Source organism: Oncorhynchus mykiss, chromosome 24 (genome assembly GCF_013265735.2).
Source record: "Oncorhynchus mykiss isolate Arlee chromosome 24, USDA_OmykA_1.1, whole genome shotgun sequence".
In the NCBI taxonomy this organism is placed as follows: domain Eukaryota; kingdom Metazoa; phylum Chordata; class Actinopteri; order Salmoniformes; family Salmonidae; genus Oncorhynchus; species Oncorhynchus mykiss.
In genome coordinates this window covers 7,128,909-7,155,063 of record NC_048588.1, presented here as the reverse complement: position 1 = coordinate 7,155,063, position 26,155 = coordinate 7,128,909, and the positions used below count along the sequence as shown (strand labels likewise).

The window sequence follows — 26,155 nt, the reverse complement described above, 5'->3', positions numbered from 1 at the left end:
TCCAAACACACCAAGACAGTCGTGAAGAGGGCAATACAAAGCATATTCCCCCTCAGGAAACTAAAAAGATTTGTCATGGGTCCTCAAATCCTCAAAATGTTCTACAGCTGCGACATTGAGAGCATGGTTGCATCACTGCCTGGTACGGCAAATGCTCGGCCTCCGATCGCAAGGCACTACAGAGGGTAGTGCGTATGGCCCAGTACATCACTGGGGCTAAGCTGCCTGCCTTCCAGGACCTTTACACCAGGCAGTGTCAACCCCAGCCACCCCAGTGGTCTCTGGTCTCTCTGCTACCGCATGGCAAGCGGTACCGGAGAACCAAGTCTAGGACCAAAAGGCTTCTCAACAGTTTTTATCCCCAAGCCATAAGACTCCTGAACAGGTAATCAATCACAAATGGCTACTCGGACCATTTGCTTTGTGTGCCCCACATCTCAAACCCCTCTTTTATGCTACTGCTACTCTCTGTTTATCATATATGCATACTCACTTTAACCATACCTACATGTAAATACTACCTCAATCAGCCAGACTAACCGGTGCCTGTATATAGCCTCGCTACTGTTATTTTTCACTGTCTTTTTACTGTTGTTTTAATTTCTTTACTTATCTATTGCTCACCTAATACCTTTTTTTTACATACAATTTGCACTGTTGGTTAGAGCCTGTAAGTAAGCAGTTCACTGTAAGGTGAACTATACCTGTTGTATTCGGCTCACGTGACAAATAAACTTTCATTTGATTTGAGTTTGCACTGTTTTGTAATGAGTAGTACACAGCGTTGTACGAGATCTTCAGTTTCTTGGCAATTTCTCGAACGGAATAGCCTTCATTTCTCAGAAGAAGAGTAGACTGACGCGTTTCAGAAGAAAGTTCTTTGTTTCTAGCCATTTTGAACCTGTAATCGAAGCCACAAATGCTTATTCTCTAGATACTCAACTAGTCTAAAGACAGACAGTTTTATTGCTTCTTTAATCAGATACAACAGTTTTCAGCTGTGCTAAAATAATTGCAAAAGGGTTTTAGAATGATCAATTAGCCTTTTAAAATGATAAACTTGGATTAGCTAACACAACTTGCCATTGGAACACAGGAGTGATGGTTGCTGATAATGGGCCTCTGTACGCCTATGTAGATATTCCATTTAACAAATCAGCCGTTTCCAGCTACAATGGTCATTTACAAGATTAACAATGTCTACACTGTATTTCTGATCAATTTGATGTTATTTTAATGGACGAAAAATGTGCTTTTCCTTAAAAAACAAGGACATTTCTAAGTGACCCCAAACTTTTGAACGGTAGTGTATGTATTGTAATGTACCAGATCACCGATATCTTTCTTTTGGGGTAGCTGATGATCGGCTGGGGACAGAAGGTGCAGTCCTTGGAATTGGCAGAGGATGGCATCATCTCCTTCACTTAATAGTCTGTCTGATACATTTTGTACATTGATGCACAAGGTACACACCAGTGTTTAAATACAGTGTATCACATGTTGTGTATATTGCTCGAGACAAAGGTCTTTATTTGTTTATTTTTTATTTGATTTTGAATTTTAGAACCCTTTTAGGTATAATAAAAACCCAGCATTGAATAACACGTTCATAAATGGCAAAAGAAATACAGGTTTAGAATTGTTTGTCTTATATCTAGGAGATATAAGGACTCTCAGGAAATATTTTAGTTATTTTTTTACACATATGTAAGCCCTTACTCTTATTGGCACAGAACTATCTCCATACTTCCATTAATTTGTATGGGTTACCTTCAGACGAGTCCCGTGAGACTTGTGAGGGAGGTAGAGCAAAACAGAGAGCCCCATCGTGTTCGTGAGAGTCTCCCCCCTTTTCATAGAGTGGTCATAGTTGGTAGGCAAAACTGTTCAGACGCTACAGACGTTTTCCTGAGAAGACCGATTTTCTGGATGTCTCATGGTCTGACAAACACTGTTGTAGCTAGGCCACCTTCCACCACTGATGCGGAAGGCTGACATAGGCGGATACGGTGCTGCTGCATAAATTATGTAATATGCCAGGGAGATGTGTATACTGTAGCTAAGAAAGTAATACTAAATGTATGTTGTGTAGTAAGCTGTTAGTAGCCCATGTGCCTCACCCTAATAATTTGTCTCATTTCTCCCTCATAACTTAACCTACTGTCCTGACTTGGGGGGTGCACATGTAGCCTATAGCCCGTATTAGAGAAATGTAATCATAGAATATTGTAAGAGCTTTTATTGTCTGCTTATATACCCCCTGTATTTATCCTATGGTTCTGACTTGGTGTACAGGGAAAATACTGGCCCATGTTCTGAATTTTGTCGCTGCACTTTTCAAAACTGCTGAACAAATGGTTATATTGACTAGGTCCGTCCTAGCCCGCTCATTAATGTCTTAATCAAAATGACGGATTGCCTCTTATCTGCTCTTCGTCCCCGAATGCCATAGTTTGTACATCTTAATTGTGAGTAGAAACCACATTTGTTTAAGCAAGTCAGCCATATCAGCTAAGTTTTTTAAGGCAGTAAATGAGGCTGAATGAACTGTTTTGCTGCCAGACAAGGCTCCGCTGATAGCCAGGTGTAGCGGTGGTAATGATTCTGTCACGACTGTCACGATTCTGCCACCGGAGTTGGCTCCCCCGCCTGTTCGGGTGGTGCTCGGTGATCCTCGTCACCGGCTTGCTAGCCGCCACCGATCCCTTTTTATTTTCGGTTAGTTTTGTCTCATTTGTTACACCTGTTCCTATTTTGTGTGTGCTTGATTTTCTTCCCTATTTAGCGTATGTAACCCACCCCTTTGTTGTGCGGGATTATTTTGATGTTCACGTTGTATTCGTTGGTGTTGTTCGTGCTCTGGACCTTGTTACCCGTTATTTTGGATTGTTCAGTGTTTGCGCCCTGCGTGTTGGGCATTTCAATTTGGTGCCGTATTAAAGTGTACTTTCCCCCTGGAACTCTCTGCTCTCTGCGCCTGATTCCTCGCAACACACCTAGCCAGCCGTGACAGATTCACTCCATGGTGCTGAAAAGAAAGCTCTGCTGTTGGGACAGCTTTATGTATGGCCAAACAGTTTGTGGGCACCGTTTGTCACCGTTATAGTGCAATTAATGTATTGTTTGTTTAGTGTTGTGTTGTGTTCTGTAGCGGCTTTGCTGGCTTACATCAACCCCCCAAATTTGGGAGTTTGCCTCACCAATATTTACATGCAAAAATCGCCACTGATGATATGTATTGTGATTCTCACGATTCTATATGTATTGCGATTCAATACTGAGATAGTATTGCAATTTGATGTTCCAAACATATTGCTAACTATATGTTTGCTGTATTATTTGAAACATGTCAATAGAACCCCGAAAAGCCTTTTATGCACAATATTGCTATAATAACCATCATATTGAAGTAAACTTGGGAGTCGCATATGATATGTTGTGTGGTCCTTTCACTATGACCTTTGAAAGTATGCAGTTTATTAGGTTACAGATGAAAGAGGCCCTATGTTATGGTGAACTTCACAGGGGTGGTGAAAGTGCATTGTGTTCCTTTCCAGTAGATATCGAGGGTATTATTCTGGTGACATAAAATAAAAACGATCTCGCTCACTCACCACGTTTCCATCCACAGTTTTTATGCTTGAGTTAAGTCATACTGTATGAAAATAAAATCTTGACACCTGTGATGGAAACAGGGATTTAAGGAACACTTTTGTAAATGCCTTTGTTCGTTTGACATGGAGGGATCTTTTTGTTTATTAGGCTATAATAAGTTATAAGTTATGATGAACTTCACAGGGTGGTGAATATCGAGGGTTTTATTCTGGTGACATGATGATCGATGCTTTACTGCCGTTTGACAAATACAAATATTTTTGCTCTTATCTATAATAATCTCATCATGTTGACAATTATTATTATTTTTTCTCTCTTATCCATAATAGTCTAATCATGTAGATTTGTATAGCCTACCAACAGAGCCTAACCACACTGTATCTGTGAGTTGTTGCTATGGTGCATGTCCCAAGACCAGAGTAGGCACATTTGCTATTTAATGCAACTGTTGAAAATGTGATAGAAACACATTGAAGCGAAAAAGTACATTTTGTGTGCACTATATCATCACTCAGTGATTTATCTACAGATTGTTCTCTGCAACAAGTCCTGGTGGAAACACCACTGGTGGGGAAAATTTCTTTATGCAAATGTTTAATATTTGCATGAAAATCTGTCAACAATTGGAAGGAAACTAGCTAGTAATTGAAATAAAAGTGCTGAAATCATGTTGGTTCACTATTTAAAAAGAAGATGGAGAACAAGCTATAGGACTAAAAATACCAGAGTTTGGGTGCAGGTACAGACGACTAGTGCTAGCTAAAGCTTACCAACTGTTTAAAAACGTTTTTAACGTTTTTCTGGTATCATTATGTTGTTCTTTTCCTTTTTTCCACATAGCCTAGTGATACTATATGAAAAGAGGTACACCAAACATTAGGTAGCCTAGGCCTACTTGGGATCAGGTGAATTATAATGACAATACAAAAAAAAGTTAAGGAGAGCACTGTACAAATGGCGAATTTAGCAAATGAGGCGTTTGTGGTAAGTACATGGGGGCCGCCATCTTCATGCACCTTCGCCATTATTATTATAGCCAGAAATCAGGTGTGCTGTTATGAACATGGGTTGGGATATGGAGACCACAGACGTAAACATATTTAATGAGACTGCACCACTTTAACAAGTATTTCAAACCATCGCGAGAATGTGGTTCGTTGCCTTCCAAATGTCGTTAGTCTGTGTATCGAAGGAAGTGGAAGTGACAAAAAAAATATCTAACAATTTCTTTCTTCTTTTAGTTAAGTCCAAACCAAGACACGTGTTTTAGAAAGGTAATACCGTTAGCTATGCTTGGAATGTATTTATCAAAATATTATTGTAAATTTGGGTTGTTTGCTAGCTTAACGTTAGCTTCCTAGCTGGCTCGCGTGATCCTGAGGCTACTAACTTACTATACTAGGCCTTGCTTTCGCTTTTAGCTATCAACATTGTACATTCTCTGTTGTTTCGGTCGTTACATTATCGTAATAAGCTAACTGACTATGTACATTGTTAGAGAATAACGTAGCTCAGCGTATTACCCTGAAACACATTTTCTCCAGCTTTTTGGGTAGCTACTGTAGCTAGTAATACAGTCAGTGTTAGATAGCATTTAATTTTCAGTCTCACCCATGCAGGGACTGTCTGAACTAAGTTAACGTTAGTTAGAAAACTAAAGTCACGTTTCAACTGCGTTTCAACTCAGTCTCTTTGGAGGAGACCCCGGCTCCAAAAATGTCGGACAGTGAGGACAGCGACTTCTCTGACAACCAGAGTGAACAAAGTAGCGAAGCCGAGGAGGTGGATAAAAATGAGGCAGAGGTAAGCTAGCTACCTAACACTGCCTTGCACTGTGTGAATGGGTAGGTGGTGGAACAGATGCACCTGTGCATGCATTGCCCTCAATTTGCTACTGTATCAGAATTGATGCTAACAAACCTAGACTGGCTCCAAATTGACATTGCACGTTTTACTGCATTGACATAACTTGTGAGTGGTTTGAATGTTTTCCCCTATACAGGAAGATGGGCAGGCAAGTTTATCTGGCAGTGACAAGGCAGCAGAAGAGGAAGGGGAAGACTTGGCAGATGAGTATGACGAAGAGGAGGAAGAGGATGATGATGACCGTCCCAGAAAGAAACCCAGGCATGGAGGTTTCATCTTAGATGAAGCCGGTAAGACAAATCTAGACTCGAATAATACCATTGCAGTGTAGAATTGTTGTCAACATGTTCTTGCTCACCAAAACATTTTAGTTTGAATGTATCTGAAATAAACTTTTTGTTTAGATGTGGATGATGAGTATGAAGATGAAGACCCGTGGGAGGAAGGTGCTGAGGATATTTTGGAGAAAGGTAAGGTCACACATGGGGCCATGTTTGAGGATATCTAATACCCGAGAGGGAGTTCTATATGAGCAACGTTGGGGCAGTTGTCTGTTGATGAGGACTGAGTTCATGAACTTTGTTGAATTTTAAATTATTAGAAAATTACTTTCCTATGGGTGATGTGCAGCTGCTTAGGCATGATGGATTTGTCTGTAGTATTGTTTGGATTCAGGAAGGGACGGGCAGCATTACAAATACAATCAACAAATCTATGCCAAAATGAGTATATGTGAGTGTTGACTGTGTTCTTCCTGTGCTAATAATTCCTTTTCTTGTGCATGCCTCCTTCAGTTAACGGTAAATCAATTCCAGATTTTCTGCTCTCTGTTTTCCTTGCATCCAATTAAATGGATTGGTTATCTCTCATTCAATAAGTCACATTATGTTATAACTCCACCCACATTTTCGTACTGCTGCACTTCTAATCTAAAGGAGCACTGATGGCAAATACATTATTGGGGTCTCCCATAATAACTGAGGCTACCTGTATGAGGTAATACATTAGTATATTGTATTTGACAGCTGTGACCTATTTACTAGTCAGGAAAATATTGTAGAAATGTTGTTGGATGGTATGTTAACCTGACACCGGCAGAGTTATGACTTATCAGTAGGGATGCAAAGGGTCGGATATTTTCCATGGGAAGTTAAGCCTGGGATTTTTGCTTAAATTCCTCAAAAAAGTGATCTTATAACAGTGACTGTTTTTTTGTGGGATACACATAAGGCAATTCTAGTTCTTGTGGCATAGCTTGGTTTAACTATCCCCAATTCAATGGAATTGCAACCCTCTGCATGCACAATGCATTCTTCCATCACATGTGCAGTGCACTCTTCCATCACATGTACAGCTCATTCTCAAGATCTTGCACACTACTACACTGTCTGAGCCAAGGACCACATGCTTTCTGGTAAGTTTTGATCAATTACAATACTGGGTGGGGTGAATATATTTTTATATTACATTTATTTATTTTTTACTAGTAAATAAACTCAGCAAAAAAGTTAACAGCCCTTTTTCAGGACCCTGTCTTTCAAAGATAATTTGTAAAAATCCAAATAACTTCGCAGATCTTCATTGTAAAGGGTTTAAACACTGTTTCCCGTGCTTGTTCAATGAACCATAAACAATTAATGAACACACACCTGTGGAACGGCCGTTAAGACACTAACAACTTAGAGACAGTAGGCAATTAAGGTCACAGTTATGAGAACTTGGGACACTAAAGAGGCCATTCTACTGACTCTGGAAAAACACCAAAAGAAAGATGCTCAGGGTCCCTGCTCATCTGCGTAAATGTGATTTAGGCATACTGCAAGGAGGCATGAGTACTGCAGATGTGGCCAGGGCAATAAACTTCAATATCTGTACTGTGAGACGCCTAAGACAGAGCTACAGGACGGACAGCTGATCGTCCTCGCAGTGGCAGACCACGTGTAACAACACCTGTACAAGATCGGTACATCTGAACATCACACCTGCGAGACAGATACAGGATGGCAACAACTGCCCAAGTTACACCAGGAACACACTATCCCTCTGTCAGTGCTCAGACTGTCCGCAATAGGCTGGGAGAGGCTGGACCGGGGGCTTGTAGGCCTGTTGTAAAGGCAGGTACTCACCAAACATCACAGGCAACAGTGTTGCCTATGGGCACAAACCTACCGTCGCTGGACTAGACAGGACTGGCAAAAAGTGCTCTTCACTGACGAGTCGCGGTTTTGTCTCACCAGGGGTGATTGTCGGATTCGCGTTTATCGTCGAAGGAATGAGCGTTATACTGAGGCCTGTACTCTGGAGCGGGATCGATTTGGAAGTGGAGGGTCCGTCATGGTCTGGGGCGGTGTGTCACAGCATTATCGGACTGAGCTTAAAGTCCTTGCAGGAAATCTCAACGCTGTGCGTTACAGGGAAGACATCCTCCTCCCTCATGTGGTACCCTTCCTGCAGGCTCATCCTGACATGACTCTACAGCATGACAATGCCACCAGCCATACTGCTCATTCTGTGTGTGATTTCCTGCAAGACAGGAATGTCAGTGTTCTGTCATGGCCAGCGACGAGCCCGACTCTCAATCCCATTGAGCACATCTGGGACCTGTTGGATCGGAGGGTGAGGGCTAGGGCCATTCTCCCCCAGAAATGTCCGGGAACTTGCAGGTGCCTTGGTGGAAGAGTGGAGAAACATCTCACAGCAAGAACTGGCAAATCTGGTGCAGTCGATGAGGAGAAGATGCACTGCAGTACTTAATGCAGCTAGTGGCCACACCAGATACTGACTGTTACTTTTGATTTTGACCACCTTTGTTCAGGGACACATTATTTAATTTATTTTAGTCACATGCCTGTGGAACTTGTTCAGTTTATGTCTCAGTTGTTGAATCTTGTTATGTTCAGACAAATATTTACACATGTTAAGTTAGCTGAAAATAAACACAGCTGACAGTGAGAGGATGTTTATTTTTTTGCTGAGTTTAGTAGCCTTCAGCAGTGTTTAAATAATTTCTAACTTGTTAACAATTTCTGCTAGATAGTTTTTGCTACCATGTGGGTTTTAGCTTGCTTGAGCCTGCTAACTGAGGAGGGTTAATTCAACTGTTTCCATACATGTTTCATTTTATAACATGTATCTTACAAAGGAGTCGTTTATTTTAACTGCTTAACTATTTATTTATCTGTACATGGAATTGTATTTATTTTATTTCTCTTTTTTTTTCTAATCTTTACAGGAAAATGCCACGGGCACTATCTGATGTGTGAAGACTTTTCACTGCAGCTAATGTAGAAGGAAATGTGTACATTTGCAAATACTGTGCCAAATCAAATGTGAAGAATAGAACAAAGATGTGCATGAAGTTCCCTCAGTGCTCACAACAAGCAACCTCTGAGACAAGTCCCTCTACTTCTAATCGAGGTGAAAATGATGAATCGGACACCATATCGATAGCATCAGCTCATGGTCCTCCTTTTTTGACTCAATGGAGGAATGTAGTCAGAGAAATGTTGATGAATGTCTTGCTCGAGCTGTGTATGCAACTGGTTCACCTCTGCTCACAGGCAATGTGTATTGCAAGAGATTTCTGAATGTTTTTCGCCCTTCTGGAGTCTTCTGGAGGGGAAGGAGTCTCCCGGAATTGGCCATATCACAGTCTGCCGATATGGACAGCCCCATCAAGAGGATCCTCCTGGATGATGTATTTTGGGTTCTTGGCAGTCTGGCGAAGTACACGTCCAAGCAAGGGCTTTGGGAAGGAGGTGCAATATGGCTGTTGTGCCATATCTCATCAGCACCTGGTGGAAGGGACTTTGTGGATCTGAGGCTCTTTCCCCTATTGTCTCCATCATCCTCCAAATCCCACCAACATCAGCCGCCTGGTTCTTGTTTGGGAACACACACACACCAAAGCACGCAACAGGTTGACCAATATAAGGGTTGAAAAATTGGTGGCAATCTGGGGAAATTATAGGCTTTTTGAGCCTGACAACGAGCCATCCTCATCAAGGTTGGAAAGTGACAGTGAATATGAGGCCTCAGAGGCTGACTTTGAGGAGGTCCAGGGAGAAGACATGGAAGCTTGAGAGGAAGACAACCAAAGCTTTAGTCTAGAAACTATCATTTTACAGAGATGCGATGGATCATTCAATATTCTTTATTTTGTTCTTCAGTGAAATCATCTCATGTGATGGATGAGTCAACTCATTTAATTAAAGTTCAATTCATAACTAAATTGTTTTTATTTCTATTGGAAGGATCTTTTGCAATTGTCTACTTATGATAAGGTAAAAGTTTTGTTTCTGTCTCCATATGGTAAATATATCCAATGCAAAAAACATCTACATTTAAGTTGAATTAATATTAATTTTCATATATTCCCGTTAATTCCCACGGAAAGTTTCCACCTTTTGAGTATTCCCTGAAATGTACAACCTTATTTGTAGTAAATAATCAGACCATGGGGTTCTAGGCACTTACGCGAACCAAGTGTGACCATTTGCCTGAAATGCTACCTGCTAGAAGAAAGCTAATGTGTGATTTAGCTAAATTATATATTTTTAAGCTTTTTTTGGCATGTCAATCAGCCATATCACAAAGACTCATAAGCATCCACATTACAATTACCCACATTACAATCATCCTTGGTCTCATGAGCCATTTGGTCATTTACCATTGTTAATGTAAAAAAAATTAAAAAATCCTTTCATTTGTTCCTGTCTGTGCCCCTGCTACTCTTTGCTTTGTGTGTATGACAATCTCATTTGGCTCTTAATGTGTTTTCCTCCCTCTACCTTAACCTGCCTGGCCCGGAGCAGAGGAAGCTGAGGGTAAGTGTTTTTCTTCTTCCAATATGAAAAAGACCTACCTACCACTTGGGGCTAGACATAGGTATACACAGATAGGTTCTTTAAAGGACCACTTGTTTGAATGGAGAACTTCTACATTCAATCTTATACATTAAATTGTTTTTTTGTGTGACTGTAATGGGCTCACTGAGTCTGCTTTACTCTTCAGTGTCCAACATTGACCATGTGGTCCTGGATGAGGACAACTCTGGCTCCCGCAGGCTGCAGAACCTCTGGAGGTAATGTGTTCTTATGGGCTATGAGTGGCTAGGCTTCTTTCCATGAATATTCCAGTTGTTACTATGCGAAGCTGTGTTCTTGAAGTCTGACATTTGAATTTTTGGATATTTCAGAGATTCCAGAGAAGAGGCCTTGGGTGAATATTACATGAGGAAATATGCCAAGCAATCAGGAAATGAGTGAGTATTTTCACAGTAGTAATCTGTTAATTTCTGTTTCAACATTGATTTTACCGGTTATCCCTTTGACTGAAATTTCGGTTTGATTCCCTCTAGTTTTCCTGGGGGTTCTGAGGAACTGTCTGATGACATCACCCAGCAGCAGCTGCTCCCTGGTGTCAAGTATGTATCACCTTCACCAAGATGGGGAATGTATTTTTAGTGCACTACAACAATCCAATCTATATACATATTCTCAATGTTCTTGGTATTGTATATTCTTTTTCAAAGGGATCCTAATCTTTGGACGGTCAAGTGTAAGGTATGGAGCTTATATTTTTGTGTAGACATCCTAAAGTTCAGCACACAATAAAAACAGTTTTTAATAAAAAATAAAAAAAGTAATTTTGCCTATGTCATGCATTTTGTCATTACAGATTGGAGAAGAGAGAGCAACCGCCATCGCATTGATGAGGAAATTCATTGCCTATCAATTCACAGACACGGTATGTCCCCACCCTAATTTTCTGCATTCACAGCTTCTATAGCTTTTATCTCTTATTCTTATCTGTATTTTTTGAAACTGAACTGTTGGTTAGGGGCTCGTAAGTATGTATGGTTGTATTCGGTGCATGTGACCTAATAAGATTTGATTTGATTTGAAATGTTCTTTGTAATAAGATGCTAATGTTTGCATTTAGTGCTTTATATGATGGATCTCTTGATAGCCTGTATATCTCTTGGCAATTTATATATAAACAAATAAATAAAAGGTGGGAAAAAGGGCGCTATGACAACCTGTGAAATGTTTTCTTATACATCATTCTACACAGCCCCTCCAAATCAAGTCGGTAGTGGCTCCCGAACATGTCAAAGGTTACATCTATGTGGAGTCGTACAAGCAGACTCACGTCAAGGCTGCAATTGATGGAATAGGCAACCTGAGGATGGGCTTCTGGAACCAGCAGATGGTTCCCATCAAGGAGATGACAGACGTCCTCAAGGTGGTCAAAGAGGTGACTAACCTCAAGCCCAAGTCCTGGGTCCGCCTCAAGAGAGGCCTCTACAAAGATGACATTGCCCAGGTATGCTTGAAACACATTGTGGAAGTCAACACTTGTGAAAACTGATGAAAATGTATTTTGAAGACAAAGATAAATATCCTTACCATATTCTTGGAACATACATGTATTCTCCTCCTTTAGGTGGACTATGTGGAGCCCAGTCAGAACACGATATCACTGAAGATGATTCCCAGGATAGATTTGGACAGAATTAAGGCCCGTATGAGCATGGTAAGTAACGGCAGCACTCTGTTGTCATGGGCTACTCACCACCCTCAACTTTGATATCCCATGACACTTCCTGTTGTGTCTCCCAGAAAGACTGGTTTGCAAAGCGGAAGAAGTTCAAGAGACCAGCCCAGAGACTCTTCGATGCGGAAAAGATCAGGTACAATGAAACATGTCCTGAAGACTATCATTATTGGGGATTTGATTACACTGTCCCAAATAGATAAGATCGCAGCCTCGATTACTTCCTGATGGTGTTTTCTTGCAGGTCACTTGGTGGGGATGTCAGCCACGATGGAGACTTCATGATATTTGAAGCTAACCGCTACAGCCGTAAAGGGTTCCTCTTCAAGAGCTTTGCCATGTCTGCTGTGGTAAGACGACCACGGGGCTGAAAAGTGTTCTTAGTTATCTGTACCCATGGCTCAGTCTCTTTATTGTGATCTGTAGATCACTGAAGGAGTAAAACCCACTCTGTCAGAGCTGGAGAAGTTTGAGGATCAGCCAGAAGGCATTGATCTGGAGGTGGTGACTGAAACCGCAGGTAACAACCACTTCTAAAGCATACTCAGGATATATGAGATTTGGTATTTACTTTCTGGTTTTCATTTACGTGTATCTGCTTTTGTAAGAGGCATGTTTTGTTGTGTGACCACAGGTAAAGAGCGTGAGCACAACCTCCAGGCTGGGGACAACGTGGAGGTGTGTGAAGGGGAGCTGATCAACTTGCAGGGCAAGATCCTGAGTGTGGATGGCAACAAGATCACCATCATGCCCAAGCATGAGGACCTGAAGGTAATGACAAGCACCAAGCAAACAATGACATTGGGAGGACATTTCAGATTTGTCCTACTAAAGTTGGGCCTAAAGTCAAATTGTGTGGAAACAGGTTCACATTGGTTAGAATTGTCAAAACGGTACATAATGTTCTGCTAGTTTTCGGTAGAATTTTGTTCAGATATTCTCAGGCCCTAAAGTAAGATATTCAATCTACTTGTTGTTAAAAACAAGCCAAAGACATTGACCCTGGTTCAAGCCGCTACGAACCAGATTCTTGTTTGCATTGGAATGACGTTTTGTTATTTATTTGTCTAGCCAAACAAATTGGAATTTCAATGAGAACTACCAGTAAACCAGGGGTGTGCAATCAACATAGGGATAATTTTTTTTGTGTGTTTTTTCACTGATATTTATCGAAATCGCTGCATCAATTTGCGTGCCAGAAAAGGGCAGTTATTTACATTGTTTCTGTTTTTTCTGCATACTTTCGATCTGGTTTTAGACGTTCAGATAATAAGAGATAATACAGATAATAAGGACATATGTGAAATGACTTTAATATAGGAAAGGTGTATGTTTTTATTTGCATCACAAAGTGACTGAAAAGCATCAAAGATTTTGTAAAGTTCAGGAAAACATTATGGAAGCTCATCAGGTAATAACTGTATATAAAAAGGTAATCTGCATTGCTTTCAATTGCAGTTTTGTCACAGTCCCTTCTAAAATGTCCTGCGCGGCTTGTGTCGTAGAGGAAAACCGAATGCATGTCTTCCTGAGTTCCTCCAACCTTTCAAAAGCAAGAGTCAAAATCTGCTAATAGCGGACATCGGATGTTACTTGTGTAACTGCAGTTCTATGTGCTAAGCTGTGCATTCAGTTGACTATAGACAAGCTCTTTTTAATTTTTTACTAAATCCACCGCAGGCTGCATTTAATTGGCTAGCAAGCCAGATTCTGGTTCAGCCAAGTCAAATAGCCTGCAAAGGGAACACGATTCATCACAGCATGAAGAAAGCATCGGGCTGTGTGTAGTCATGAATAGACTACTTAATCATGCTTCCCAAAAATGTGGGAGTGGTAGAATATGACCCGGGGTCAAGCGATCACAAACCAGATTCTTGTTTGCGTAGGGATAATGTGGTTAGTTATTAGTCAAGCCACAAAAACTGGGATTTCGAGAACTAACTCCCATTACAGCATGATGAAGAAATTGGGCTTCCCAAAAATGTGGGACGGATAGAATTACGGGATCAAAACGTTCACGTGAGGCGGCCAGACATTCCCACTGTGTTCCGTTCATTCTATTGGCACTGATACAAAATAATGGTTTGTTATTGATGTCTGGTCTGTGTGCAGGATCCGCTGGAGTTCCCGGCCCATGAATTGAGGAAGTACTTCCGTATGGGTGACCACGTCAAGGTGATAGCAGGCCGCTATGAGGGCGACACCGGCCTCATCGTACGCGTGGAGGAGAACTTTGTCATCCTCTTCTCTGACCTCACCATGCACGAGGTAAGCAACGTCACATTATTGAACTGGGACATCAATGAATTTTTTTAAATAATCATATTTTGCATAATTCCTACGTAACTTCAGTGAACCATTATCGATTTTACGTGGGTATGTGTGCTCTGCAGTTGAAGGTCCTGCCCCGGGACTTACAGCTGTGCTCTGAGACGGCGTCAGGGGTAGATGCCGGGGGCCAGCACGAATGGGGAGAGCTGGTCCAACTGGACCCCCAGACCGTGGGAGTTATTGTCAGGCTGGAGAGAGAGACATTCCAGGTTGGTACTCATTTTACTCTTCTGCAAAATACATTTCCACTTAAATGATCAGGTTCAGATCAGGACAAAATAAATGTTATTTTATAAGAGATTGTGTGTGTGTGGGCTTGGAGTCGTGGTTGTGTGCCTGCTGGAGAGATGTTTTGTCCACCATCTGTTCTTGAAATGGGAACTTGAGTGATTTTGCTCAATTTTAAAATTGGCACATAGTGTAATGTCTATTAAATTGTGGCAGTCAAGCCTAAATCCCTGAGCATTCCTATAGTGCTCACACATGTATTCCTCTTCTTCTCCCCAGGTCCTCAACATGCACGGCAAGGTGCTGACGGTGCGTCACCAGGCAGTGAATCGGCGGAAAGAAAACCGCTTTGCTGTGGCGCTAGACTCTGAGCAGAACAACATTCACGTCAAAGACATCGTCAAGGTCATCGACGGGCCACACTCGGTAAGATTCACCACAGTTCTGCTTTCTATAGGTCTAAGCTCATAAATGTATTTCTCAACTATAGCTTTAGTAGGGCCCTATAAAATCTGTGACGTGGACAGGAATCACGGAATTAAACTATATTCAAAAATGTATTACATTTAATCGGAAATCAACTAAATGTACTGAACTTATTAGATAATTTATTCATTTGCCTGAGATGATCATAATCAAGAACAAAATGCATAAGTGATTCTTAGTTTCCTTGAACTTTCTGAAGAGACGATGTGGAATTGCCTCGGGCTGTGTGCGTGTTTGTCTACCACTTCATGTAGCCGTTAGCGAAGATGCTAATGCTAATAACTATCTTCTGGTAGATGGAAAGGCTTTCCAAAAAACCTTGTCAATTTAAATGTTAACTACAAAGTAGCCTACCTAGCAGATTAATCATGATTGTTTGCATAAATCCAGTGGAGATTTGTTTAGCAAACTCTGCAATCACATTTGCGCTATAGAAACACTGCTAACCGAACAAGTCTCTTGCTGGTGTACACTTAAATTTGAAGGGGATCTACACCCAAAAATGAAAATTCCATAGATTTTTCCCAGACCTCAAACGTGGTCTCCTGATTTCGTTTAAGCCTTGTTGTGAACTTAGAACATTACAATGTTGTTTTTAAAGGGATTTTGAGACAAAAATGACATCTGAAACCAGGAAAAACAAAACGTTGAATGGAAAAGTAAATGGAATTAGTTGTCTAGGGCTCTACTATAGGCCTCCATCCAGGTTTGGTGACTACTTTCAAAACCAGTGTCTGGACTCGAGCCCTCATTGACAAAATTGGTAAGTCAGCTTGAAGAGCTTTGACGTACAGCACCAGTCAAAAACTTTGGGCACACCTACTCATTCCAGGTTTTTTTTGGGGGGGGGGGGGGGCGTTGCGAGAATGCCAAGTGTGTGCAAAGCTGTCAAGGCAAAGGGTGGCTACTTTGATGTATCTCAAATATAAAATATATTAGGGATGCACGATATACCTGTGAACATATCGGAATCGGCCGACATTCGCTAAAAATGCTAACATCACTATCGGCTAGTTTAACGCCGGTGCATCACTAAAATATATTTTAATGTAACACTTTTGGTTACTACAAGATTCCATATGTGTTATTTCATAGTTTTGATGTCTTCACTATTATTCTACAATGTAGAAAATAGTTTAAAAAAATAAAGACCCTTGAATGTGTAAGTGGGTCCAAACTTTGGACTGGTACTTTATTTTCATGCACAAAATGGAACTGTATGTTGAGTTTTAGGCTATATTGCTTATCTCTAGCTGTTTTTCAGTTTGCCAAAGGTGCGATTAGCATGTATAGGGTTTTAGCATATAAGTGGTGTGGTTTGTTTGCCAGGGGCGTGAGGGAGAGATCCGCCACATTTTCCGAGGCTTTGCCTTCCTGCACTGTAAAAAGCTGGTGGAGAACGGGGGCATGTTCGTCTGCAAGACACGCCACGTGGTGCTGGCCGGGGGCTCCAAGGTCAGTCTCCCATTTAGCTCTCACCGCATCACTTTCAAGTCTTCCATCTATGCCATCACCTCTTAAACTTCTCCAGTGGGAACCATCAGAGCTGTTGTTGACATTTTGATTCTTCCATTCTTTAGCCCAGAGACGTCACCAACTTCACCGTGGGAGGCTTCGCTCCGAGGAGTCCAAGTATCAGCAGCCCCATGCATCCAGGTGGTGGTGGTGGTGAGTGGAGTACAGCTCACAGAGAGCATGTGGTCATTCTCACCATAAACTGTGTATTACACTGCCCTTTGTTGATTTGTAGAAATTAGCGAACAGTTGCTTAGTGCAGGATACAACACTAAATAACAATTATCAGACCACAGGCATTACACAACTCCTGTCCTCTCCTTCAGGTCAGCAGCAGAGGGGTGGTGGAGGAGGTGGACAGATGGGGCGTGGCCGGGGCAGGAGGGACAACGACCTGATTGGACAGACCGTCCGCATCTCCCAGGGACCATACAAGGGTAATGCTGCGTTCATAACAACTCAGAAATGTGTAAATATCAGCATATGACTGGGAGAAAATGACTTGAATGCTCCTCCAGCTGGTAATTACTAGTGGGAAACTGATCTGTCATCTCCAAGCTCTGACTTCTCCCACATGCTAAAATCTGATGTCGCATACTATTGAAATTATCTCAATAACAGCATTTTTGACACTTAAATGCAACAGCAAAACATTATTTACAAAAAACATCTGTTTTTGAACACTATAATTTTTTTGCAACTTTAATAGCTGTACTTTTAGTTTATTTTTAACCCAGCTTGTTTGCCATTAGCCAATCTGCGTTCTCAATGAGTTCAAGGCATGTGAATGCACACAAGTAGGATTTTCTGAGTTTCCCACTTGCTATGAATGCAGAAAAAGGACCAAACCAGGTGACATGTGAACCAGATGGGGTTGTCCTCTGCCATAGAATGAACAATAAACACATTAAGCAGAAATGCTGTTGCACCATGTGTGTTGGACTTTCAACACTTGGATCATTCTCAATAGGGAATCTTTTGGCCTAACCCTTGCCATTATTTCTCAGGGTACATTGGAGTGGTGAAGGATGCCACTGAGTCGACAGCCAGAGTGGAGCTGCATTCAACATGCCAGACCATCTCTGTGGACCGACAGCGTCTCACCACAATGTTCGTTCACATCATCAGGGATCTATTACAATGATCTATTGTGAACACGGTGATATTAATGCAATAGTTCACCTTTTTAGAGTGTTAATTAATGTTGACTTGTTTTTGTTACATTCAGGGGAGCCAAGAGGCATGGAGGAATGACTTCCACCCACGGACGCACTCCCATGTACGGTTCCCAGACCCCCATGTACGGGACAGGCTCCCGTACCCCCATGTATGGCTCTCAGACCCCCTTACACGATGGTGAGCGAGACACCCCACCAAGGAAATACCTCTATGGCTCTCAATCAGAATATATATATCTATGACCTGCAATATAACTATTCTCATTGTGGTGATCCTTGTTCCCCACAGGGAGCCGTACACCGCACTACGGCTCGCAGACCCCGCTGCATGATGGGAGCAGAACGCCGGGGCAGAGCGGAGCGTGGGACCCCAACAACCCCAACACACCGTCCAGGTAGGCTACATGTGGGGGAAAAAATAAATGTGGGAAATAGCCTCAGCATTCTATGGTTGATAAGGGTTTCTTCATCTTTGCCGGGTCAAGAGTTGTCAAAGTTAATACAGCTATTTTTCTGTACTTTCTACAGATCCTGAAAATATGTTTCCCTAATAGGATAACTTTTTGGAAACAGCCTTTAACCTGTTCCTCTTGTTTCAGGGCGGACGATGACTTTGAGTTTGGTTATGATGACGAGCCCTCGCCGTCCCCTCAGGGCTACGGGGGCACGCCTAACCCCCAGACCCCTGGCTACCCAGAGGTGCCCTCACCCCAGGTCAATCCCCAGTACAACCCCCAGACCCCCGGTACCCCAGCCATGTGAGTCTCACACACACACACAGTTTTCCATTGTCTGTTTGCTGTCTTTTTCAGTCTGTCTCTAAGCCCCTTTTACAGTGACGACCAACGGCTAGGACGGAGAGAATCAAACTCACCTTGAGCAAAGTCCACTGACTGTGTGTTCCTCAGGTACAACACTGAACAGTACTCGCCGTACACTGCCCCCTCCCCACAGGGCTCGTACCAGCCCAGCCCCAGTCCCCAGAGCTACCATCAGGTGGCCCCCAGCCCAGTGGGCTACCAGAACACACACTCACCAGCCAGCTACCACCCCACACCCTCACCCATGGCATACCAGGTAAGACCCACCACGCTTGACATATAATTTTTTTTTGCCACTTAATAGGACTGATGTTGATTTAACATTTTAGTTGTCTGAAAGGTCAAGTCACTTGTCCCCAAAAAAATAAAAATGGTCTGTAACGCCATTTCTACATCATTGTATGATGCCCGGAACTACTTTTAAAAAATAAAATCCATTACGATCTTTTTACCATATAGAAAAATGTAGGCTACACTCTGCCCATTGGCTTCTTTGCATATTCAAGCATGTCTCAAAATACAACACTGTCCCCTTTAAGGGTCTCCTGGAGGATGGTGGGCCACCCTTGGTAGCCTATAAAAATATTGAAACAATTACAACCAAATACTTTCTATATAAAATTCATACAACCGCTGAACATTAAAAAAAATGTTTAAAGCAATGAGGCTGATGCAACTAATCAGACAATTAAGCTTAAAATGTTGATAGAAATGTTGATGTTTACATGACTGTAGGCTACACACGAATGTTCCAAATTGCAATTAGCGTGAAAACACCGTTCTAAAAAGCATACCGCACTCCGAAGCACTTTCATGTGACAAAATATCTGTTAGAAAGGAAGAGGGGCGATCTAAAGATGCATCAACTAGCATGGGTTACTAATATCATCAGGATTGTGCCTTTGGCTGCTAGACAATAAAACAAGTTAAATTGGAAACGGGTATTCCCAAACTGGGGTACGCAATGCCGTCATGGGTACGCCAAATACAAATGTGATTCACGTTTAAATAATACTTATATTATTTTCTAACGGGGCTATACATTTTGGTGAGGTTTTTTTTCTCGCCTGAGTAGCCTCGTTTCACTGCCAAAAATAAAATTAAACAATCTAGTGTTCAGCAAAATAACAACACCATGTCAAATAATAAACATCCAATCACATTAACCGTTACTCTCTTGCGGGAATTCCACTAACGGTCCGTATGTAGCCAAACATAGCTGCTGCTCATTCCGTTTGCTCAAATTGATAAATGGTCATAAACAGTAAGTGACACATACCAGCTCTACTGGTAGTACTACTACTACCAGCAGTAGTAGCACTACCCTTTGCAACCATGTACCTATGTGAGAGTGGATTCTCGGCCCTCACTAGCATGAACACTAAATACAGGCACAGACTGTGTGGAAAACGATTTAAGACTGAGACTCTCCAATACAACCCAACATTGCAGAGTTATGTGCACACCCGTCTTATTAACCTGTGGTGAGTTATTCACAATTTTCAATGAACAAATAAGGTTTTATATGTAAGATGGTTAAATAAAGAGCAAAATGATTGATTATTATATTATTTGTACTCTGGTCCTATAAGAGCTCTTTGTCCCGGCTCGAGGGAAGAAACAAACTCACACTCAAACTTGCAACTCAATATTAGGAAGGTGTTCCTAATGTTGGGTATACTTAGTGTATATTCTTGTCCATTTTATTCATAAAAATAAAAATAAGTACTTGTCGAGCCCTTCCACGCACTTCATATTATTTCCCAGACATCGGTCTTTCTCTTTAAGGGTGTTGCAATACATTGTTTTAGCTTTGTGTGTTGACAAGTGTTGCCTTGTCATTCTTTCAAATTAGTAAGACTTAGTGCTGTTGGTTTATACAATGGGCATGTCTTGCCAGAGGGAAAAAAGTTTTACAATCAAACACGTTTGGAGGCTAATCTGCTAAATTCATCAGAACCTCCATAGGCGCATCGTTAATCTCCAAGCTGCTTCTCATAACCATTGTTATTGAAGTTGCTCTTAAAAATGCTCGTTATTTACTGACTGCCTCAGCTATTGTAGTGGTCCAGATGGTTTGTTGCCCTCTGACACTGTTAGGTTCTTATTTTTCAGAGTTAACCCACAGACACTGGGAAGAATAAACTTGGTTAAAGCTTCTCTAAAGGTTCTGTACAGCTGAAAAAGGACAGTTAAACATTTCAGACATCACAGTTTATATGCATCCTACTTAGGACACTCCTCTTTACAGTTTATGGCTCCACGGGAAAGAAGGTAACCAAATACCAACCCTGATTACTCCCTTAACTTCTCTGGGATATGGTCCCACCTCGCCAACAGCCAGTCAAATTGCAGGGCGGCAAATTCAAAACAACAAATCTCATAATTAAAATTCCTCAAACGTGCAAGTATTATACACCTTTTTAAAGATAAACTTCTCGTTAATCCAGCCACAGTGTCTGATTTCAAAAAGGCTTTATGGCGAAAGCACACCTTGCGATTATGTTAGGTCAGCACCTAGCCACAGAAAACATACAGCCATTTTCCAAAGAAGGAGAGGTGTCACAAAAGTCAGAAATAGCGTTATAAATATTCACTTACCTTTGATGTTCATCGGAATCCTTTTTTTCGCGCGTGTAGCCCAGTAATCCAAATGCACAATGCGCAATCACTTAGTTCAGACAAAAAGTCATATTACAGTTCGTAGAAACATGTCAAACGATGTATAGAATCAATCATTAGGATGTTTTTATCATAAATCTTCAAAAATGTTTGAACCGGACAATTCCTTTCTCTTTAGAAATGAAGAGATTTCCCACTTCCGGGTTGGATTTTTTTCTCAGGTTTTTGCCTGCCATATGAGTTCTGTTATACTCAGACATCATTCAAACAGTTTTAGAGACTTCAAAGTGTTTTCTATCAAAATCTACTAATTATATGCATATTCTAGCTTTTGGGCCTGAGTAGTAGGCAGTTTACTCTGGGAACCTTATTCATCCAAGCTACTCAATACTGCCCCCCCAGTCCCAAAGAAGTTAAGGGGAACTGACCTCACCCCTCACCTCATGATCCACAGATATCCATCTGTCTTCTCTATATCAACACATCGCTCTCCTCCATCAAACACATTCTATAGCCTTCTGGCTTTTTACAAACTTTCTATTCAAGGCTTTGTCTCTATCATTTATTTAATTTCTCAATGTTCAAAGTTTAGCCGATTCTAACAGCACCTTATACTCAGTTCTCCTCTAAACATAGAATCAAGATTTGTATGTCTTTTTGAACTCCCAGGACGAAGTTGACTACAAATACAAAGTTGCCAATTTCTTTGTTTCAAACAAGTGAAAGTTAGAAAAAATGCAAACTGGGATGACTGTATTAAATGATAAATACAGTAGGCTGCCTAGGCCTATATTTTGAAATCAATTACATGTTCAATTGAGTTCTACTTTTAGGCTACTGTAGCCTAGGCTTATGTAATTATTGTGTCAATATACAGGGCATCTGGAATGTGTTCAGATCCCTTCCCTTTTTAACATTTCATTACATTGACAGTGCATGTCAGAGCAAAAACCAAGCCATGAGGTTGAAGGAATTGTCTGTTGAGCTCCGAGACAGGATTGTGTCGAGGCACAGATCTGGGGAAGGGTGCCAAAACATTTCTGCAGCATTGAAGAACCCCAAGAACACAGTGGCCTTCGTCATTCTTAAATGGAAGAAGTTTAGAATCACCAAGACTCTTCCTAGATTTGGCTGCCCGGCCAAACTGAGCAATCGGGAGAAGGGCCTTGGTCGAGGAGGTGAGCAAGAACCCGATGGTCACTCTGACTGCTCCAGAGTTCCTATGTGGAGATGGTTGTCCTTCTGGAAGGTTCTCCCATCACTGTAGCACTTCACCAATCAGGCCTTTATGGTAGAGTGGCCAGATGGAAGCCACACCTCAGTTAAAGGCACATGACAGCCTGCTTGGAGTTTGCCAGAAGGCACCTAAAGACTCTCAGACCATGAAAAGCAAGATTATCTGATGAAACCAAGATTGAACTCTTCGGCCTGAATGACAAGCACCGCATCTGGAGGAAACCTGGCACCATTCCTACGGTGAAGCATGGTGGAACCATCATGCTGTCGGGGTGTTTTTCAGCGGCATGGACTGGGAGACTAGTCAGGGTCAAGGGAAAGATGAACGGAGTACAAAGATGTCTTCAAAGAAAACCTGCTCCAGAGCGTTAAGGGCCTCAGACTGGGGTGACAGTTCACCTTTCAACAGGACAATGACCCTAAGCACACAGCCAAGACAAATGCAGGCGTGGCTTCAGGACAAGTCTCCGAATGTCCTTGAGGGGCCCGGACTTGAACCCGATCGAACAGGTGCAGCAACATTCCCCATCCAACCTGACAGAGCTTGGTAGGATCTGCAAAGACGAATGGGAGAAGCTCCCCAAATACAGGTGTGCCAAGCTTGTAGCGTCATGCCCAAGAAGACTCGAGGCTGTAATCACTGCCGAATGTGCTTCAACAAAGTACTCCGTAAAGGGTCTGAATACTTAAAGAAATGTGATATTTCCAGAGAAAGGGTTTATTTTATACATTTGCAAACGTTTCTAAACCTACTGTCATTATGGGGTATCTTTGATTGATGAGGGGAGAAAAAAAAAAAAAAAAAAAAAAAAAAATGTAATCCATTTCAGAATAAGGCTGTAACATAACAAAATGTGGAAAAAGTCAAAGGGTCTGAATACTTTCCGGATGTACTGTATATGTGTAACAACGTGCACAATGATATACCAAATATGTGGTTTAGTGCTTTGTTGTAGAATAAGCCGCCTCAATAGGCCTGTTAGCATCTATCTATAGGTGATCATATAATTATGTTAAATTAAAGGGAAAAGTCGTCACTGTTTTAACATTGCGTCATTCCAACATCAGCTGAAGATGTAGCGCGTTTCTTAAAACACCATGCAGAAAGAACATTCGCTTGCATGCATTTTGCATCATCATAATGATGTGACACTTTGCTTCTTGAAAACTTGACTACTGGCATGCAAAAGATTTTGGGACTGTATTAACAGTGGACTAATGAAAAATACAAATTTTGTGTTTTCCTTTTAAGGTAAGGTGTCTAAAGTAAGATTTGAAAAGAGAGTGAGTGCTGTTGATCAGAGAGCAAAGTTGCCTTTCTTTTGGTCCCATTGGTATGTACACGTGCTTCAACAACTAAGCAAACCTTCTCTCTGCGTGGGGTTTTGGCTGTTGTCGGAACGATGCATCGTTGAAACGCTTTCAAATCTAAGTTCCATCGCCCTGAATTTTGTTTCCTCCTGTCGTCCCGCCCCAGGCCAGTCCGAGCCCCAGCCCGGTAGGCTACAGCCCCATGACCCCCGGCGCCCCCTCCCCTGGCGGCTACAACCCCCACACCCCCGGCTCCAACATCGACCAGACCTCCTGCGACTGGGTCACCACCGACATCCTGGTGCGCGTTAAGGACACCTTCCTGGACAGCCAGGTGGTTAACCAGACGGGCGTCATCCGCAGTGTCACGGTGAGTAGCAAAGACCACACCACTCCTCCACGATCCTAGATGGTACAGGGGTGAAGAAAGGCTCACACATTTGATTCTACTTTGTTACCCAAGTTTCCTGTCTGGATTGAAATGGAGGGAACATTACTTTGGCTTTTAGGGAAAAAGAGTTGTATAGAAATGTTAATTTCTGGGATTTGTCTTCAATAACCAAAATGGTATGTAGTCATTTGATTTATTTGAGTAGAAATGAACTTTGGATTCCTGACAGTAACGGCTCCGTTTTGGCCTGTTGATGGAAGAAAGGAGACACTGCCAAGATGGAGCAACACTTTTAGTCATGTGTCTTATCTTTGGTAGATTGAGGGGAACAAAAACAATTTAATCAATTTTAGAATAAGGCTGTAACATAGCAATGTGGAGAAAGTCAAGGGGTCTGAATACTTTCTGAATGCACTGTGTATGTGTAACGTCCGTGACCAATGATATACCAAATATAGGGTATATGCTGTATCATCCCTCATATTTGGCTCCCATTGCCTTTTGATGTAACCGATACAAACCCTACAGAATGGGGGGGCATCTTTTTTTTTTATGCCTTATGGGCCTAATGGTAAAGACATGTATTTTAACGCTAATAATGTATTACCTTTTTTAATGTGACGTGAACACAACCTGTCATGTTTTCATCTGACTGTCAAACAAATCGCTTCAAAAGGTAGGCTACTTGCACACGTTCGTCCATTCCAAAATAATTCCAGTATCCAAACAGTGCACCAAACGTTTAATGAAAAGAAAGAAAAATATGTTACAAAACATCAGTGTAATGACACACTCTTGTAACTTGCATTAATTGACTTTTTTGTGTGTTTTTTTTTTTTTTGTCAAAGTCGACACCTGAAAAGAGGCTGAAATACAGCCATCTGTGTCTCCTGAGTTTGCTAGCAAAAGCTCAAGATCAATAGAGGCAGAGTAAAGAGATTACTGCGACTGAAACAACCTGAAACGGTCACTGGTTTAAACCATGACGGAGAGGTGGGGAAGTTCGCTTCATTCTGAATAAGCTTATTTTCATATTTACCGCTGTAGCAGGACAAAATAGCATTTTATGGCACAGTTGGTAGAGCATGGCGCTTGCACCACGACGTTGTGGGTTCGATTCCCAGGGACACCCATTCGTAAAATGTATGTATGCATTAAGTCTCTTTGGATAAAAGTTTTTGCTAAATTGCTTACTATTTTTATTATGCTAGAAACCAATAGAATGGTTAAATTGGAGTTTTGTTGCATTTAGGGGATATTATCTAATTCCCCCCGTTTTACTATTCTTACCTATGTGTTACGTTGACAACATGAACATGCTGAACCAAGTACTCCCATCATTGACCTGATGCGTCTTCTCCTTCCTCAGGGTGGCATGTGCTCCGTCTTCCTCCAGGACACAGAGAAGGTGGTGAGCATCTCCAGTGAACACCTAGAGCCTGTCACCCCAACTAAGAACAACAAGGTAAGGCTGCTTCTCACCACAACACCTTTCTACTGGACTCAAGAGTTCTGTGGACAGGAGCATGGTTCTTTTGGGTTCATAAGGCTCTGGCTGCTCTTGGTGTGTCATCTGTTGTCTGTGGTGCCTCTCCAGGTGAAGGTGATTCTAGGGGAGGACCGCGAGGCCACGGGGATCCTACTAAGTATTGATGGGGATGACGGCATCGTCAGGATGGAGCTGGATGACCAGCTGAAAATTCTCAACCTCCGCTTCCTGGGAAAGCTGGAGCTCTGAGCCATCACACCCCAACCTCACAACACGCCCTCACTGCAAAGCAACGTCACTCAAAACAAGCAGAATATGTGCCCCCATTTTCACTATCAAAGATTAAAATTGCCCATGTAATTTCTTTTCAGCCAAACTTGTGCTCTTAGTGAACTCGCATTGGTTTTTAGTGCTCTGTGGTTGTAATTTCTGTCTGTTCTTTACTTTTTTTGTTATAGAAACTACCTTTTGGTTATGTGTGTACAATGTCAATTAAATGTTAACTGTT

At 41.8% G+C, this 26,155-nt stretch overlaps 1 protein-coding gene across 5 annotated transcripts; it reads left to right on the top strand.

Annotated features, from left to right (window-relative positions):
- The first annotated feature begins 4,681 nt into the window (after positions 1-4,681).
- Positions 4,682-26,155, top strand: LOC110503619 (transcription elongation factor SPT5). 5 transcript variants are annotated; one of them, XM_021582047.2, is made up of 31 exons: positions 4,682-4,889; positions 5,235-5,418; positions 5,618-5,771; positions 5,886-5,951; positions 6,276-6,281; positions 10,296-10,307; positions 10,495-10,564; positions 10,679-10,744; positions 10,841-10,906; positions 11,015-11,045; positions 11,161-11,229; positions 11,557-11,808; positions 11,929-12,018; positions 12,105-12,175; positions 12,284-12,389; positions 12,466-12,559; positions 12,674-12,810; positions 14,152-14,307; positions 14,433-14,579; positions 14,878-15,024; positions 16,414-16,539; positions 16,665-16,754; positions 16,925-17,036; positions 17,607-17,709; positions 17,828-17,955; positions 18,067-18,172; positions 18,377-18,535; positions 18,686-18,854; positions 23,934-24,137; positions 25,528-25,623; positions 25,756-26,155. In XM_021582047.2, the coding sequence occupies exons 2-31, from the start codon at positions 5,332-5,334 to the stop codon at positions 25,894-25,896; spliced, it is 3,261 nt and encodes a 1,086-aa protein (XP_021437722.2). In that variant the 5' UTR covers positions 4,682-4,889; positions 5,235-5,331; the 3' UTR covers positions 25,897-26,155. The 5 variants fall into 5 exon arrangements, with proteins under 5 accessions (XP_021437722.2, XP_021437725.2, XP_021437723.2 ...); XM_021582050.2 differs by having other exon boundaries at positions 4,684-4,889; positions 5,303-5,418; positions 16,665-16,749; positions 16,926-17,036; XM_021582048.2 differs by having other exon boundaries at positions 4,686-4,889; positions 5,303-5,418; positions 16,665-16,752; positions 16,926-17,036.

Bases quoted from the DNA above. Each gene is read 5' to 3' on its own strand.
- LOC110503619 (XM_021582047.2), top strand. From the start codon at position 5,332: ATGTCGGACAGTGAGGACAGCGACTTCTCTGACAACCAGAGTGAACAA. The intron at 17,710-17,827 runs GTTCGTTCACAT...TGTTACATTCAG, and splicing joins CGACAGCGTCTCACCACAAT to GGGAGCCAAGAGGCATGGAG. The intron at 25,624-25,755 runs GTAAGGCTGCTT...GTGCCTCTCCAG, and splicing joins CCCCAACTAAGAACAACAAG to GTGAAGGTGATTCTAGGGGA.